This window comes from Pyxicephalus adspersus, chromosome 3 (assembly GCF_032062135.1).
Source record: "Pyxicephalus adspersus chromosome 3, UCB_Pads_2.0, whole genome shotgun sequence".
Classification (NCBI taxonomy): Eukaryota; Metazoa; Chordata; class Amphibia; order Anura; family Pyxicephalidae; genus Pyxicephalus; species Pyxicephalus adspersus.
Window position 1 is genome coordinate 71,924,424 of NC_092860.1, and position 17,214 is coordinate 71,941,637.

The following is a 17,214-nucleotide window of genomic DNA, read 5'->3' on the forward strand; positions in this document are numbered from 1 at the left end:
AGGACAGAGGTGACAGAATGTACATTATGTATGTTTACAAGAACAAGTAACCAACTCAGGTGCCCCTGCTGCTTTGGAGGACATAAAGAACAAAGCATACATTAACGAACTGGGGTTGATTTAAGTAAAATAGAGTGTTCACTTAGCTTAGGAAAGGAGATGAAACGTCCCTGATGTCAGCCATCCAATCGTGTGGCAGAAAAAAATCCTGTTCTTACACATGACTGGGTTTTCTTTACCTAAGCACAAATATGCTATATGTAAATGTATGTTAGCATGATATGGTGTGTTTATCACTAGAATCCCGTAAAGCTAACAAAGAATCTGTTAAGTGGGATATGAGTTGCATTTTGGGCAAAAAGTGAAGTGTACATCAAAGGTGGCAACGCTGAGAGGAAACATTATGACATAGGTGCCCCAAGAAGGAGTTAGGGAGGATTGGATATGTCTGACCACATTTGCAGAAAGTTTAGGTTTAGTTTAAGAAACCCCCATTCAGACACATTGAAAACCTCAGGATAAAGCTTGGGAAAAAACTGAGCAGTGTGCAGTCCTGAAGCTCTTACTCACATATAGGGTTTTCAGGTTTGACATTGATATTATTACCACGCCACGCATATACACTTTTCAGTGATTGTTGAATAAGTGCTTTGTACACTGTGAACTGATCTTGACACTGATTTTGAAATTACAACAGGTAACTGGTATGCAGAGGCCAAATTTGAAACAGTTCAGATTTTTTTTTTTTTTTTAACATTCCTGCCCCAAGGATACAATTAAACTATTCATTATCATTCACATAGACTCCAAAGCACATTACACATAGACTCTAGCACCTGGCTTTCCTGTATGTGTAAAACAAGGCTAGTTTTAAATAACACTGGGGAACCATTTTAAACGCATTTTTTATTGGCTTACATTTTTAAGCTTATTTACACTAAAACAGGTATGCTGATTCTTAAAGTGCAGTTAGTTTTCTTCTATCACGTCAGGTTTTTTCTCTACCGTTTATAATAATGCGATTACTGTAGCGTGGATTTGTTTAGGCTATTCATTTACACGCGATTCAAGACAGTGTGGTCAGAGGTTGTGCGCTGCTCTACGTAGTGAATAAACAAAATTTCTTTTTCTACTTACACACGTATTTACTTTCTTTCAGATCATGACTGGCTCTGCTGTTTCTTGTCGTAAGTGCCTAAACAATATCTGTTATACCTGTGGCAGATTCACCATTCTCAGTCAAAGGGCAAACATTAGCACATTTGTAGAGCAAGCCCCTCATAAGGTGTGCAAACAGTGTGTCGAGGGTTTATGGATGTGGACAAAGGGAACACGTGATAAGATGCCATTTGGTATACCTATGGTTTGGTGAGAGCCAGGAGATCATTTTTGTGACTGTTACTTTTGTATAGTGAAAACTTCAGGATATAACAGGAAAAATAAATGTAACATAGAGTATCCTAGTCTACCATTGCCCAGTGGCTCATTCAGATGAAATCCCAGTGCCAGTTTTTGTTACACTACCCTCTCTTGAAGAACATGATTAGGGTGATGAACTATGTGACAACAATGATGAAGAATTTGAAACTAAAGAGGGCTCTGTTCATAAGGGATTTGATCAACATGAGTTGAGTGATTTGGCACGTGTTTTTGGGACTATCGAAGAAGGCTTCAGAACTCCTAGCATCAAGACTGCATGAGAATAACTTACTTGAAAAAGGAATGAAAGTATCCTACTTTTGAACCAGAGAAATTGCATTTCTGCAGTATTTTAGAACTGACAGTGGCCTTGTGTATTGCCGTAACATACCTGGTTTAATGCAGGAGTTGGGAATTCCAATCTATAACTCAACTGAATTGCAACTATTTAACGATAGCTCAAAGTGGAGCCTAAAGTGTGTCCTCCTTCACAATGGCAATATATTTGGGTCAGTCCCAAGTGGCCATTCAGTTTCTCTTTGTGAAGAATATGCAGACATAAAAAGAATCATTGAGTTGTTGCATTCTCACCAACACTAAATTGTGTTTCCTTCTTGCTCAGCAATGCTGACTCACCAAGTATCCCTGTTATCTGTGCATGTAGGACAGCATAGCTGGTGAGAGGCAATGGGTGGAAAGGAATTAGACTCCAAGATCTGCCCTAAAACCAGGTGATCCAAACATTCTACATGAGCCACTTGTTGATAGAAAGAATATTATATTCCCGCCTCTGCACATAAAACTGGGTCTGATGAAGCAGTTTGTTAAAGCTTTGCCAACTGAAGGAGAATGTTTCAAGTACCTCATTTTGGCATTTCCTAGCCTGTCATTTGAAAAAATAAAGGCCGGTGTGTTTGATGTTGACAGATTCGGCAGCTCATCAAAGAGGAACATTTAATCAGAACAATGTTAGAAGTCGAAAAGAATGCTTGGTTATCATTCAAAGCTATTGTGAAGGACTTTCTTGGGAACACACAAGCAAATAATTACACAGAAATTGTCCAGAAACTCTTGGAGAGCTACAAAATGCTTGGTTGCATCATGAGCATCAAGGTGCATTTTCTTCATAGCCATCTTTCTATCTTCCCGGAAAACCTTGGTTCAGTCAGTGATGAGCAAGGTGAACAATTCCACCAAGATTTGAAAGTCATGGAAGAACGGTATGAGGGTAGGTGGAATATACATATGATGGCTGACTATTGTTGTAGCATTTGGCTGGATTGTCCTAACACTGAACACTCCATTAAAAGCCAAGTGTAAATTTTTACCTTAACCGCTTACCCAAATAATTTTTTACTGTAAAAAAAAATGTAATGGAGACACAATAAATCCTTTGTATGAAAAAAAATTAAACAGTACATTATGATTTCATTATTTTTTCATTGTATGTAAAATTTGTATGTTTTTTGACAAAAATGGAGGGTACCCTGTATCGTAAATACTGGATGTGATAGCAAAAAACAAGTGTAAGATCTAACTCAACAAAAAATGCATTCCCCAGTGAATGTGCTGAAGGAAGAAAAGAAAAAAAAAAAAGAAGGGTGAATATGTGCTTACTGAGGAAAGAGGATTACAGCAAACATTTTGCTTGCCCAGCACATTTTCCTTGTAAGCACCCGGAAGAACAGAAAGATGAACTGATGAATTGCCAAAAACCTATTTTTTTTTTTTTTTTACAGAAAAGACCCTAATTAAAACTGAACTCTTGAAGCAATAAACAAATATTATCTCAATACAAAAAGCATGTGAATTATTATTACTTCTATTATTATTATTACTTCTATCTCAGTGTGCTTTGTGTATTAGTACAAGATCTGTGGAGTAAATAAATGTGAACATTTGCCTTTTTTTAAACACCTGGTACATGGTGACTGGTCTTTTATCCACCCCTTTCAAATAGTTTGTTTTGCCACCATCTTGTATTGGGTAGGTCTCCTGGGTCCTTTCCATGACTCTGTGCAACACAGCAATAATGTAGCTGATTTGTTTGCATGTTAATATCTGAGTTTTAATATATGGTGCGCACAAGTAGAATTACATGCTTTATTGTAATTATAATTCATATATGTCAAAAAAAGATTTGCTTTGTATTTACTTTTAAAATGTGTTATGGTAATAAACTAAGGAGACAGTGATGTGGTACTCCAAGTATTTTTGGGCCACAGTGATTTCATTGCTACTGAGACTTTTAAATATTTTAATCTTGCTTTGCCCCATGTTTCCCAGGTCATGATGAGAGAAGAATTCCTTGGTATTCGCTACAAGTTTAATGCACCAATCAGTAGACACGCCGAGAGTGGATACATGTGGCAGCATTCCCAGTGGACTAAATGTTCTGCTCTATGCGCTGGAGGTAAACCAACATACTTTCATTGTGGTGCATATACAGGAGGTGAGGGTGCTCCAGGTGCCTTGTAAACATAGAGATATATATCTAAAAAAAAAAAAAAAAAAAATATATATATATATATATATATATATATATATATATATATAGTTTCTGTTATGTGCAGTTCTACCAACACCACCTTTACCCAGGTAAAGCAGGTGAATGACAGTTGAGTGCTGTACTTTATGGTGGAAAATTTTCCAGTGTGTACCTGCATTTCTTCAATTTTATCTTTTTTACAGTTTTCCAATTTTAGATAGGGTGAAGAAGTACTGAAACAGAATTTTCTTGCTGACTGTGTCTTCCCCAGGCACATTACACTTCCCCTAGGGACCATTGTTTTTAGGACAGAAAGTGATGTTATGTGATGTATCTGGTAATATGATGCATATTTATTTTATAGGAGTTAGAATAAAGAATTTCTCAATACCCAGCCTACCAGCCCCCAACCATTTGAATCCAGATGGTGGTCAGTATTGCAACACTATTGCATGAAAGCAATAGGTTTTCCTCCCCTTGACGTTCTGCCCGTTGTCAATACAAATCCAGGTTGTTGAGCACAAAACCTGGTGATTGCTAAACAAAAAGTTGTGATACTCAATTCTATCAATACAGTATCACTAAACTTAGTATTGTGTTACTCAAGTGTGTCAGAAAAAAAAGAAGAATTAACTTTCTCTATAACAAACTATAAAAATATAAATAAATAAATGGCATTGCATACACTTTGTCAAATCATATTTCATGTTTGCTTTTCTTACAGGAGTACAAATGCAGAATGTTGTCTGCAAGAAGATTGCAGATGGGTCTCTTGCCTCTGAAGACATGTGTGATACACAACATAAAATCCAAGAGAACCAACGTTCATGTAACACTGAGCCTTGCCCCCCTGAGTAAGTAAAGCTAAAACAGGTTCTATCGTAGCAACAGTTTATATTATAGTAATTATAATAGATAGACAAGCAGTATATCCTCATAAATCTTGTAAAACATACAGTGGTACCCTTTAAAAAGGTATATTTTTATATAACAGTGTGATCTAAAATGACCTAAAAGGTCCTTAAAAGTAGATGAGGAAAATCAAGTTTAACAAATAAAAAAAAATATTAATTTTAGATTATAAAAATGTATATATTTGATATTGTATTTATTTTAAAAAAGTATCCAATAACATATCTGTGTGTGGCAAAAGTAAGTGAATCGTGCTCTCAGTGTTTGGTGTGACCTACGTTTAAAGTAGCTGTTAATGAGCACATCAACTAAGAGGAATTTTAGCCCATTCCTCCATACAGAACAGCTTCTGGATCTTGGTGGGTTTCCTCATATTAACGACTTGCTTTAGGTCTTTTCCACAACATTCATTTGGATTAAAGTCAGGATTTGACTTAGCTATTCCAGAACATTAATTTTATTTTTATTTTCTACAAACCATTGGTAGAACGACTTGTGAGTTCAGAATCATAGTCTTGATGCATGACCCACTGTTTCTTAAGATTCAGTTCAAGGACAGATGACTTGATATTTTCCTTTAGAATCCTCCAGGTATAATTCATATTTTATTGCTTCTTCATTGATGGCAAACTGTCCAGGCCCAGATGCAACAAAACAGGCCCAAAGCAGAGTGCTCCTGTCACTATGTTTTACAGTTGAGATCATGTTCTTATGCTGGAATGCAGTGGTTTTCAGTGTTTTTCTTTCTTCAAATGTAACACTTAATTTGTCCACAAAACATCCTTCCAGTATCCTTCTGATTTGTCCACATGATCTTTAGCAAACTAGACATTTTTTAGGGGGAAAGCAGGGGCTACCCTGTCATACATATAATTGCCATTCAGTGTTCTCCTGATGCTGGATTCATAAACATCAACATTTGCCAATGTGAGACAGCCCTTCAGTTGCTTAGAAGTTACCCTGGGTTCCTTTGTAACCTCTCAGACTATTACACATATTACAGTTATTACAGTTTGATGGTCGACCACTTCTGGGTAGGGTAACAATGGACTCCTGGAATTTTCTCCATTTGTACATCTGTCTAACTGTTGATTGGTGGAGTTCAAACTCTTTACAGATGGTCTTGTAACCTTTTCCAGCTTTATAGGCATCAACAACAACTCCTTAGACACTTTCTTTATTTTAGCCATGACACTTGTCCACAAATGTGTTGTATGTGTGATCAGGACTTGCTGGCCCCTTGATATTTAATTAAACAGGGTATCTCACATACATCTGATTGTCATACCATTGATTGAAAACACCAGACTATGTTTTTCAATAAATACATGACCAAATATAAAAAAAAATTGTTTCAATTGTTTAACTAGTTTTTTTTTCTACTTTTAGCATCAGATGATGTTTTAGGTCACATTGGTATAAAAATATAGAAAACTTTAAAGGGTTCACAAACATTTAAGCAGATTCGATGTGTGTCATGAATGACTGAGCTATTAGCATGGGGGTGCAGTCTTGCTCTGCATTCATTCAAGGGAACATTGGCAGACAATTTAGAAATATTGACTCCCTTGACATAGCATTTGTGTTGTAACGCAAAGCACAGGTGTGATTTACTTAGGAATTAGTGATCAACCTGTTCTGAAAAAAGGGTTTTGCATACCATTGGGAAGTTATCACATTGTGCATTATAGTTGTCTTTTCTCTTTTAAACTAAGAATCTCTGCATGCTTTTTATGTAATGTAATGTAATGAGGCTCTCAATGGCCTGGACCTACAGCAGGGGGTCACTGTTAGACTTTTTTATTAAAAAGTTCAGGGATTTTTCTGGTTCAAGAAGTTGCAGCAACCTCTTATCCTACAGAAAGTGAATAAACATACCTGTGGACAAAGGGATCAATGCTTAGTCACTGTACGGTGTCCATGGAGGAGCAGCTTTGTCATACTAGGCTTCTTGCTCCTGATCTCTGTGTACAAGAATACAGTATTAGCATATGAAATATTTTTTTTTTACATATTTGGTAATATAATTTATTTATCAGGTGGGCAATAGGTCCTTGGTCTGAGTGCAGTCGGAGCTGTAACTCTGGGGTTCGTACTCGGAGTGTGATCTGTCAGCGCCGGGTATCAGCAGGAGAAGAGAAATCTCTAGATGATAGCAACTGCACACCACCTCGCCCCACAATGTTGGAGCCCTGCAACACCCAAACATGTCCACCAGAGTGGGTGGCACTGGACTGGTCAGAGGTAATGAGTGGACTTCATAAACCTTTCCTTCTGATGATTTGCTGCACATATGGTTCCAGGCAAAATATTATTTTGTATAGTTCTACAGGTATACGCAATACTTGCTATAGTTATGGTTGGTGTTTAGCAGTACTAAATATTACAAGGAGTAACACTTGAGATAGCAGGAGATTCCAGGTGTCTTTTTCTGTTACAGGGTTATTAACCATTCTTTATTTCTGTAAGACAAATCCTGCATAGTCTTATCATCCATTTCAAAACCTAACTACAGGTCCATATACCAGACACAAATAATGCATAGCAGGTCTTTAAGATACATCCATAAAACATAGCAAAAACTGCAGTATTAATTTCAAATTAGTTACAAATTTAAACTTAAAAACAATATATTTGAAAATAAATGTTTTCTTTTTTTTTTGTTTGCAGTGCAGTCCAAGCTGTGGCCCAGGATACAGACACAGAGTTGTACTTTGCAAGGCTGGTGATAGTGAAAACACTTTAGCCCCTTCACAATGCCCTGCTAAGGACAAGCCTGCAACTAGCTTAAGGTGTACCTTGCAGAGATGCCCCCCACCACGCTGGGTGACTGGCGATTGGTCTGAGGTAAAGTTTACAGCTTTTTAGCACACAGAAAAAAAAATGACACATAACATAAAATGCCTCTAAAGGTTATTTGTTATATTTCTTTTTTCATTCGCAGTGTTCAGCCCAATGTGGACATGGACAGCAGAGACGCTCTGTGCAGTGTGTGAGCCACAGAGGACAGCCATCAGTTGAATGCATAGAGTCTTTGCGGCCCCCTGCCATGCAGCAGTGTGAAAATAAATGTGAGGCAGGACCTTCTGATAGCCCTGATGGTAAGCAAATTTAGGCTGTCTCGAAAAAAACAAGCCATTCTCTTTTTTTATATTTTTTTTTCTTTTTGCAACTATTATATTGCACCATCTTGCTCCATTTATGTAAAACACTTTCAGTTACTATTCCCCTTTTTCTGTGCCTCAGGCTTTCATCCCTCCCACAGCATGACACTTTCATCCCCTGCGTCCTATAATAAAATTCAGACCCTCCTTCCTACACGCAGAGACCCTTTTCTCCAATACTTTCTGCTTCTAACATTTATTCCTATCTTTTTCTACAGAATGTAAGGATGTCAACAAAGTGGCATACTGCCCCCTGGTGCTCAAGTTTAAATTCTGCAACAGACCATACTTCAGACAGATGTGTTGCCGCACTTGTCAAGGCCACTGATTCTCATCATCAGCAAACTATATTCTTGCAGTTTTTTTTTTACATTGTTTTATGCACTTTCTTTTTTTACTTTCCTTTCTATACCAAAAGCTATTGCTTCCATTTTTACCTTTTAACAGTTGGTATAGTAAATGTTCTGTTAATATTTTATTTCATCACCTAAACTTCCTCTTCTCTTGATATATTTTGTGTCTGTCTCTTTCTCTCCCTCTCTCTAACCCCCCCCCCCCCCTCACCTCCTCAGCAGTGCTTTCTCAAACATCTTCTGTTCACCACTTTACTTCCTCTTATTCTTCCTGTTTGCATCACTCACTATCTTTTTACACTGCTCTGACGTCCCCTTCCGTTTATCCTTATTCACCCAACTTTACTTTTTATCAACGGCCTTTTGTTCAACATAATGATTATTTAGCCATATATATATATATATATATATATATATATATATATATATGTCACCGTTACCACCTCACTCTACAGACTTCAGTGCTGTCAAGAGCAGGAGCTGCATACATACATACTCGGAAAAAATGTCCCTCTTTGACTGGGATCCATATTCTTGAGTACATGGTCTAAAAGGAAAGTCTACTAACATGAAACTTAATGAAAGACTTGGCATTCAAAAGTATATATGGACTATTTGTAAAAGATGTATTAATTGACTTAAGAGCATTGTGAAAAAAATACTTGGTATTTGTTAAAGCTCAAAAAGCAGGAATGGAACGAAAATCATTTTAGCTTGAAACCAAAAATCAGAAACAGGAGAGACCATGGGAGGCGATGAGCATGTATCTTAGCTAGCCCTGTAAACCTATTGAGGTAATGTTAATAGTATTCAATATACTAAGAGCATAATCTGCTGCTGCTGACCAGTGCAGCAAGGCAGTGATTGTAGGGACATCTGCATAAAACACCTTTTAATTATGCCTAAACAGTACAGAAAAGATACTTTATTTTTTACGCATAGGAATGAATTGTTGCTTTATAAAAAAGGGAGAAGCCTGTTGTTCCTCCAACCTCTGCTTCAGGGCTGTTATAGATCTTGTAAAGATCATGCAATCACCTTTTCAGTTCTACTCACTGCATTCGTGGTGCTGCCTTAAAAGACTTCCATTACAGGCTTGTAGCAGGAAACTCACTTATTGCTGTTGTTCCTTTGATGAAATCATTTATTTTGGTTTATTGATGGATGCCAGTGAGTTGAAATACCCACTGATACCTTTTATCTGCTAGAAACTCCATTAGTGTGTTATCCATATGGTATTGCTAACTACAATTCATCTGTCTTGCAATGCAACCCATCCAGAAAATGGGCAGGTCCTCTTACTGGATTCTGTATACATTCATAGAAAAAAATCAAGGACAAGGAAAGGGACACCATGGAAAATATTATTGGAGTCTCTAAAAAATGGAACATGGTGTGTAATTCAACCAAACATTAGGTGGACAATTACAATTACAATTACTAATTATAAACCTATAAAAAATGTTATATTTTAGGTATAGCAATATTTCAAAATGGGTCAGTTCACCAAGAAGTGATATTTCATTCTAAGCCACCTCCCGGCTTCTTTCTTCTTTTTTAGACCTATTCATTTTTTCCACCCATGTTGAAGTCTTCTTGAAATTCACACAGCAGATGTTCACATTTGACAGTAAAACACTGTTAAATCCCTATATTAAAAACATTGGTGATAGGTGATTTAATTATGCAGGATTTACCAAAAACTATAATACCAGATTTGAGTGGACTGGCCTTATTTATCAGTGTTAACTGAAGGTTAGAAAATACAGTAATGAACGTTATGGTGCTTTACCCTGTTTAGAAGTCCCAGACGGTGGGTACACTTGCAGTTGAAGGCAGTGGGGAAATTTACTTGCATCCTGCACAGTATTTAAGTGGGACAGTGCAAAAAATGTTATCATTGGTGCTGCTTTGTTCTGCTTAAGAAATGCAGGTTGTTTTCTGTTTACGTGGAATTCAGCAATTTAAAAGTATTTGGTACAATATTATAAATGTTTTTTTTTCTAGTGGTTAAACGTGTTTATTAATTGTAATATGCAAATGTACTGTATCCCATAGCAACTAAAGAAATATGAAATGATTTGTTTCTACAGATTAGCTTAATATAAGCTAATATCTGATTGGTTGCTATAGACTGCACCATTTTGTACTTTTTGCACCATATTATTTCTTTTGCATAATTATGTTTAGTGCAGGATGAATTACTTTGAATATATTTTAATGGCTGAATACCCATCTAACAAAGTAATAATGACCCAAAAATAGTGTAAGTTATTTTTATGGGTATTTTATAGGTGCTCCAAAGATATTTTTATGTGCTGAGCTACTGCAAGTAGCAGTGTGTCAAATACATTATGGTTTCAGCTATAGCCTTTTATATTTTCATTACAGGACAAAGATATCACTTTATAAATAACCTATAAGGTTTTCTTCTTTACAATGGCAGAATATAATAGGAGTAAACTGGACAGTATTCCAGAAGCATCTATATATATATATATATATATATATATATATATATATATATATAAGGATTTCAGATTTGAGAAAATGTGTCTAAATGTATAGTCTCTTTAAATCTGTGGATACATTTATATATATATATAATAATGAAAAAGTGCATCAAGAATTGTCCCACATACATCCTAGAAAGGCAGATTAAAGTAACCTTTATATTTAGATGAGTAATTCAAACATTTTACAGTGGCCAAATATCTTCATGTATATTGTGTACATTTGTAACTGCCAAACTTATAGTGCATCTACAAGAGAGTCAAATATTGCATCCATATAAAATTTGAATTCATTTGATTATGATGGAAAGTGATACATGACACTGCTCTTATCACCAGTTTTTTGCGAGGAACAATAGTCTATTGACCAGAAATGCCCTCTGACATAATAAGCTTTTCCTGGCCTGAGAATCCTGAGGACTGATACATTCCATAGTTAGGCTACGTACACAGGTGCAATAATTGTCATTGAAAAGGATATTTCAAGATCCTTTCCATTGACAAAAGTCTGAACAATGTATGAATGAGCCCTGTACATACAGCACCGTTCTGCTCTATGGAAAGGGAAGGGGGAGAACGACGGAGCGGCACCATGCTGCGGTCTCGCCCCTTCACTTTCATTATGATCGTTCGCTGTCAATGGATCCACCAGGGGTTGGGCCATGAAAGCCTCTAACGCTGGCTGGGAGGAGTGAAAGATAACAGTCATTGTGACACATGTTATAATGCAAAGATTATGCATCAAACAATATCCTGATCCCTTGTCATGTTAAGGTGATTTTCATCCTTGAAACGTATATACAGTGACAACATAGCTGGGAGTTTGGATCTGCGTTTGGATCAAGTTTCTTGATTGAGTTAATAATATAGGGAGCATGCTATTAGAATGCTATAACCCAAAATTAAAAACAATCAGTATGACAATGGGCAGAACCTATGGTCATTTACCCTTAATGACATTTTCAAAATGCAGAAACCGTTCTAAAGTTGAAAAAAATATACAGTACCTTTTGATCCAAGCTCTATTTAATTGTTTTAGCAGCTTTCATCCTAATTTTAATTTTGGGTGAAGATAGTAGTAGTCTTGTTAAATGAATATGTACAACTCTGTTCCCTATTCATATCTTAAGTGGTGTTTTGGTGTTTGTAAGGCTGTAGTGGAACAAACAGAAACACATGGTTTATAGGTGTTCAATGTCAAGCTCAGAGCTGGTTAGAATACTTTTAGAGGGTTTATTGTTTTGGATCAGCTAAATTTACAGATGAAGTATGTTGCCTATAACTTAAATGGTTTGTATAGGTGGCCCTAAACACTATTGGTGTATTTGCTTATGTAACAGGTCCAATCAAAGGAAAACCAGCTACGTGAGGCCAGCTTAGGTGGACATTTCAAGCCCAATATACTATTGTTCCCACCTCTGAATACAATGAAAAAAGTTTATGTTAATACCTCTGTGGCTCGGAGGTTTACATACCTACAATGGTTCAATACATTTTGGCAGATACATGGAAAACAATGGAGGAAAAAGTAAAATGGTATTTAAATGCATGATCATCATCTTAAGTTTAACACCATCTTCCAATAATTCTAACAAAGATGAAAACAGTAGTAGAACTTAACAGTTCTGTGTATTTGCTTATCTCTGCTGTCCTACTCAACCTGATCTGAAGACCCCCAACTGATCATTTTCACTCATTGTTCATGTGTTTTTTTTAGCTAGTCTGTCTGGCTTCTGTGCCACACAGTCACCGTAGGTGGATCAGAATATTGCAAAGAGTGCTCAAAGTTAGAGCATTGTTTTTTGGTTATTAGGCCACTGTTGTCCACCTCAAAGTGAAGTTCCCACTGTGAGGCTTTAGTTTAAATGTATCTTATCAAATCAGTAAAATGTAATATCTATGAGGTGTATAGGTATATATGGTATAGTCCATACAAATTATACCCAATCACTAGGCTATACATTTGTTGGTATATACATGGTATATTGATGATCTGGAAAAATATGACTTTGTGTGGCAATCATTAGTCTTCTGATAACCAGTAACAAACAGTAAGAAAAACAGAGAATGAAGAGTTTGATAGGGGGGCTTTATTATATACAGAGGTATGTCTAAATTTAAGTCTAATGTTAAAAGTTTGGTTAACTTTTTTCTTTTACCAAGAGTTTTTCCACAAATAAATAAAAACTATCTCATATTGTTAATATGGTTCATTTGATGCAAATTTTTGAATGATATTTTGAACAACCCCAATATTTACATACTTTGAAATTAACCTGCTCATTGTATGCATACAAGAATTATGTTACTTGAATTGCATTAAAAACACACAAATTCAGATAAAATTTTAGTGATACTTATTTTGTCCATTGAAGGTCATGAGGTATGAATACCTTAACTGAAAACCGTAAGGATTCTACACTTAACTGTGTTCAACAGCTACTGGCAAACAATAAGTTTCAGTTATATCTGCCAAAAAGCCGAACTAGACTGAAAATAAAAAATACACTTATCTTTAATTACCCAGATCCCTCGATCAGGCTGGAGCTTTAATTTCGATCGGGTTGTGCGCTGTCCTGGAATTCCCCTTTATCTGGAGTGGAAGACACACCGCCACCTTCCTCCATCTTCTTCCCATCTTCGCAGGGGCAAGATTGGGTGACGTAGCTTGCACACATGCCCAGTGAGATCCGCACTCTTTTCTTCCTCTTTACAGCAGGCCATGTCACCCGAGCAGCCAGCAGCCTCCTGGGATGTGTGACGTAGGTCTTAATCAACAGAATGGAAGGCACTTTTAAAAAAAGAATAGTAATTTTACTTTATACACTACCCTACCCTTTTAAGTAAAGAAAACTTTTTAATTTGGGTCTGCTTTATTGTCTTACGTAAATACACCTGCAATCTAAATGTTTTTATTAGATAGAATTTAGAAGTGTAAAGCCTCTGTTAGGTTTTATTTTTGTTTTTAGCAAAATTAGTCCTGACACAGAATGGTCCTGAGACTGTACACTGAGCTGCTAATTTACATACGTAGAATAGAAAAATGTGGAGAAAAACTTACCTTCACCCTTGATCAATTCATCAGGCATGGTCATACAGCCTTTACTTAGAAAGAATTCCTGTTGGGTCCTCTTTATCACATGTGATTTAGCATGTAAGCAGTAGCCCCACTCACTCCTATGAGGTACTGCTTCTGGATGGCTGCAGCACCCCATAAGAATGAATTGGGCTGTGGTGCACATATGAGAATCAAGACAATCCAGTGGCAATGCTTTGGTTAAGTACTGCTGTGTGGCTCTTGGCATTACCACACAGTAAGGCTCACCAAATCAAGAAAAATGGTGAATATTTCTTCAGGTGGGTTACATGTTTTATATAAAACATTACCGTATATATTGTTATTATTCATTTATATAATAGTGGTATACCAACAAACAATTCTTGTGTTTTTGGGATGTGATTCTCAAAGTCAAAAGACTTCCCACAGTTTTTCTTAAAGAAGCACACAAGTCTGTTCAAAATGTGTTGAATTTGTCCAGAAAATAAAGATTTCCAGGATACACAAACAATATTATAAAGCAGATTTGCCAATTATATTGAAAATTGCAGCTTTCTATGTATAGAGTAAAGTGTTGAATAGCTGTAGACCAATCAAAGTACCATCAACTACATCTTTAGAGTTCCCAGAAACAATAATAAACATGCGAGTGAATGGACTAACAAGAAGGTGTCCTGGTCTGATAAATTTTATTTTATTTAAAATCATGTGGCTGAGTGAGTGTTCATGGATTACCTTAAAAAGATGTCAAAAGATGCACTATGGGAAAGAAAAAAGTGACAAGGCAGTATGATTTAAAGAATCAGCTAGTAACTTCTTGGTGCCAGATGCCACAAGACACTTTCAAATGTTTCAAAGGCCTTGGAAGGTAAGGGTGGATTTGGTGGCACGAAGAGGACCTACATAATATTAGGCAGGACATTTTGAGGGCAAACTGTATTGATGCTATTACCATATTATATTTTTAATAGAACGCCGGCATTCTGCTAGAAAGATGCAGTCTGCTAGCAAAGACCTAGTTTTTTTGGGGTAATGAATAGGAAAGAATACTATTGGCCAGTGGGCAGTGAGGAGGAACAATAGTGCCTAGTGGAGGGTGGAAAACAATAACAATGCCCATTCAGAAGTTGGGGAGAACAATGTTACCCAATAGAGGATTGGGGAGAACACTAGTACCCAAGGTGGTGGGGTTAGGAAGAACAATAACTCCCAATGAAGTGTGGAAAGGATAATAGGATGACAGTGTTCTGTTCCCTATGAAATGTGTCATGCGCTGCGTAATATGTTGGCGCTATATAAATCCTGTTTAATAATAATAATAATAATAATGAAGGAAAGTTTGTAGTATTACAGCCAAGAGGGCCCCAATTAATCAAAACAGGCTAGTTTGCAGGTATTGCATTCATAAGGAATCAGGCTACAACTATTTTGAGACCAAACAACTCCTTTAAGCTCCACAGTCTATACCTTTTTATACTATTCTGTAGTAGCTACTCCAATCTTTTCTATTCATAATAGTTTCCTTTAATTTCAATATTGCATAATAGTCTAATGTAATCTGGAATTAGGAAATATATTATGTGTTAATAAAGTTAATTTCATGTTCTCAAAAAATATTGTGTGTTCCTTAAAATGTATTGTGTTACTACACATTATACAGTACCCAGTGTTGCAGAATATGTCTACTTCACAAAATACAGTTTGTATTGACAGGATACATTACTTTAAAGTGGACTGCGTTCACATTAAAAGGCCACACATTAAAGCGGACCAAAACCCACATTTTTAAAAGGGTAGACAACCTTTATTTGGAATGTACAGACACAAAGAAACTTTTCATGCATATCATAAAAACATCATAATATCCTATTTCCTCATATGTAAAAGAGCATAAAAGAGTCCATACATTTGGAGCAAGTGTCCATATCAGACCAGGACATTTGCACAATTTATTTAGTATCCTTGTAGTACACTATAGATTATTGGATAACAGCATGTCCTTGGGATATAACATGATCCCACAGCCTATAGCGGATATCGACGCGCTTCGCAGTCAAAAACTGCTTAATCAGGAAAACGCAGAGCTGGGAGACCTAAAGATCAAAAAGATAATAAGATATGTATAGTGCAAAAACCATCACAGGAACTATGAATCCACAAATATTTTAGTATACATTGTTATCACGTAGTCTTGAAATTGCATACATACTTACTAACAATGGTGTGAGTGTTATTGTCACCAATAAGTACAAAGTCTCTTCCTAACATTGTATGCAGATTCAACAAGGAGTGAGGGCTCAAGCTGGAGAGCAGCGCAAGCAAACAGGAGATGAACATTCTCCGTAGGCATACGTACTGTGAATACGGAATGCTATTCTTAAGATTTCTTAGCTGATAAAATCGAATTTCCTGCAGTAGTTTTACGATATAATTTTGATGATAAAGTATTTGGATTCATTTTCTGTATCAATGCATCAAGGAAAAGAATAGATAAAAAGTTAGTTTCCATTTAAAAAAAAAAAAATAATTTAATTCAAGCATGGAACCCGTCCAGATGGCGAACATGTCATCAATTTACCTTCTCCACAATAGAATGTGGCGAAGGTATATTGACAAGGCCTTGTCACTGAACAAATCTTTCCCCCATCCCCCCAGGTACAGGTTTGCATATGTAGGGTCCCCATAGCAACTCCCTGTACCTGGAGGTAGGTATTTCCATCAAAGACAAAGATATTCCTGTATAAAATATATCTTAGTAGTGATGATATAAATTAACTTAAAGGTGCCATTTTTTGGCTTACCTCGCTTATAAAATTATTGATCACATATCATCCCCATTCATGGGGAATAAATGAATTTAGAGCCTCTATATCTATCGCCACCAAGATAGCTTCTTCTGGGATATTTAGGTTATCAATAAATTTGAGTAGCTCAGGTGTGTCTTTAAGGAAGGACGGAAGGCTAAGTACAAAGCGGCGTAAGTATTGGTCTACTAGCCAAATGGCATTGGAAGCAATGCTTCCAATTCCAGCCAAAATGAGGCGTCCTGGGGGTTCAACCAAATTCTTGTGTATCTTCGGAAGGGCATAAAAAATAGGTATCATTGGAAACTTTGAAAAATGCAAATGTACTCTTATTTATATTGTCTATTGACAAAGCCCCATGGATTAAATTGTAATATTCAGTATAAAATATTTCCCCAGTATTCTGCGGAACAATCCTATACCAATCTTTATTATCCAAGATTTTATAGCACATCTTTTTATATTTTGACTTGTTCATGACCACGGCGTTGCCACCTTCATCC

General features: G+C 36.4%; 1 protein-coding gene across 7 annotated transcripts in view; it reads left to right on the plus strand.

Annotated features, from left to right (window-relative positions):
- ADAMTS10 (ADAM metallopeptidase with thrombospondin type 1 motif 10) overlaps positions 1-13,194 on the plus strand; it is a 76,904-nt gene extending 63,710 nt beyond the window's left edge. For all 7 annotated transcript variants that reach the window (XM_072405159.1, XM_072405158.1, XM_072405157.1 and 4 more), the window contains 6 exons: positions 3,706-3,832; positions 4,632-4,761; positions 6,859-7,063; positions 7,490-7,666; positions 7,764-7,920; positions 8,202-13,194. In XM_072405159.1, the coding sequence (XP_072261260.1) occupies positions 3,706-3,832; positions 4,632-4,761; positions 6,859-7,063; positions 7,490-7,666; positions 7,764-7,920; positions 8,202-8,311 (906 nt within the window). In that variant the 3' untranslated portion in view covers positions 8,312-13,194. The remainder of the gene's footprint in view (positions 1-3,705; positions 3,833-4,631; positions 4,762-6,858; positions 7,064-7,489; positions 7,667-7,763; positions 7,921-8,201) is intronic.
- The last annotated feature ends 4,020 nt before the right edge of the window (positions 13,195-17,214 follow it).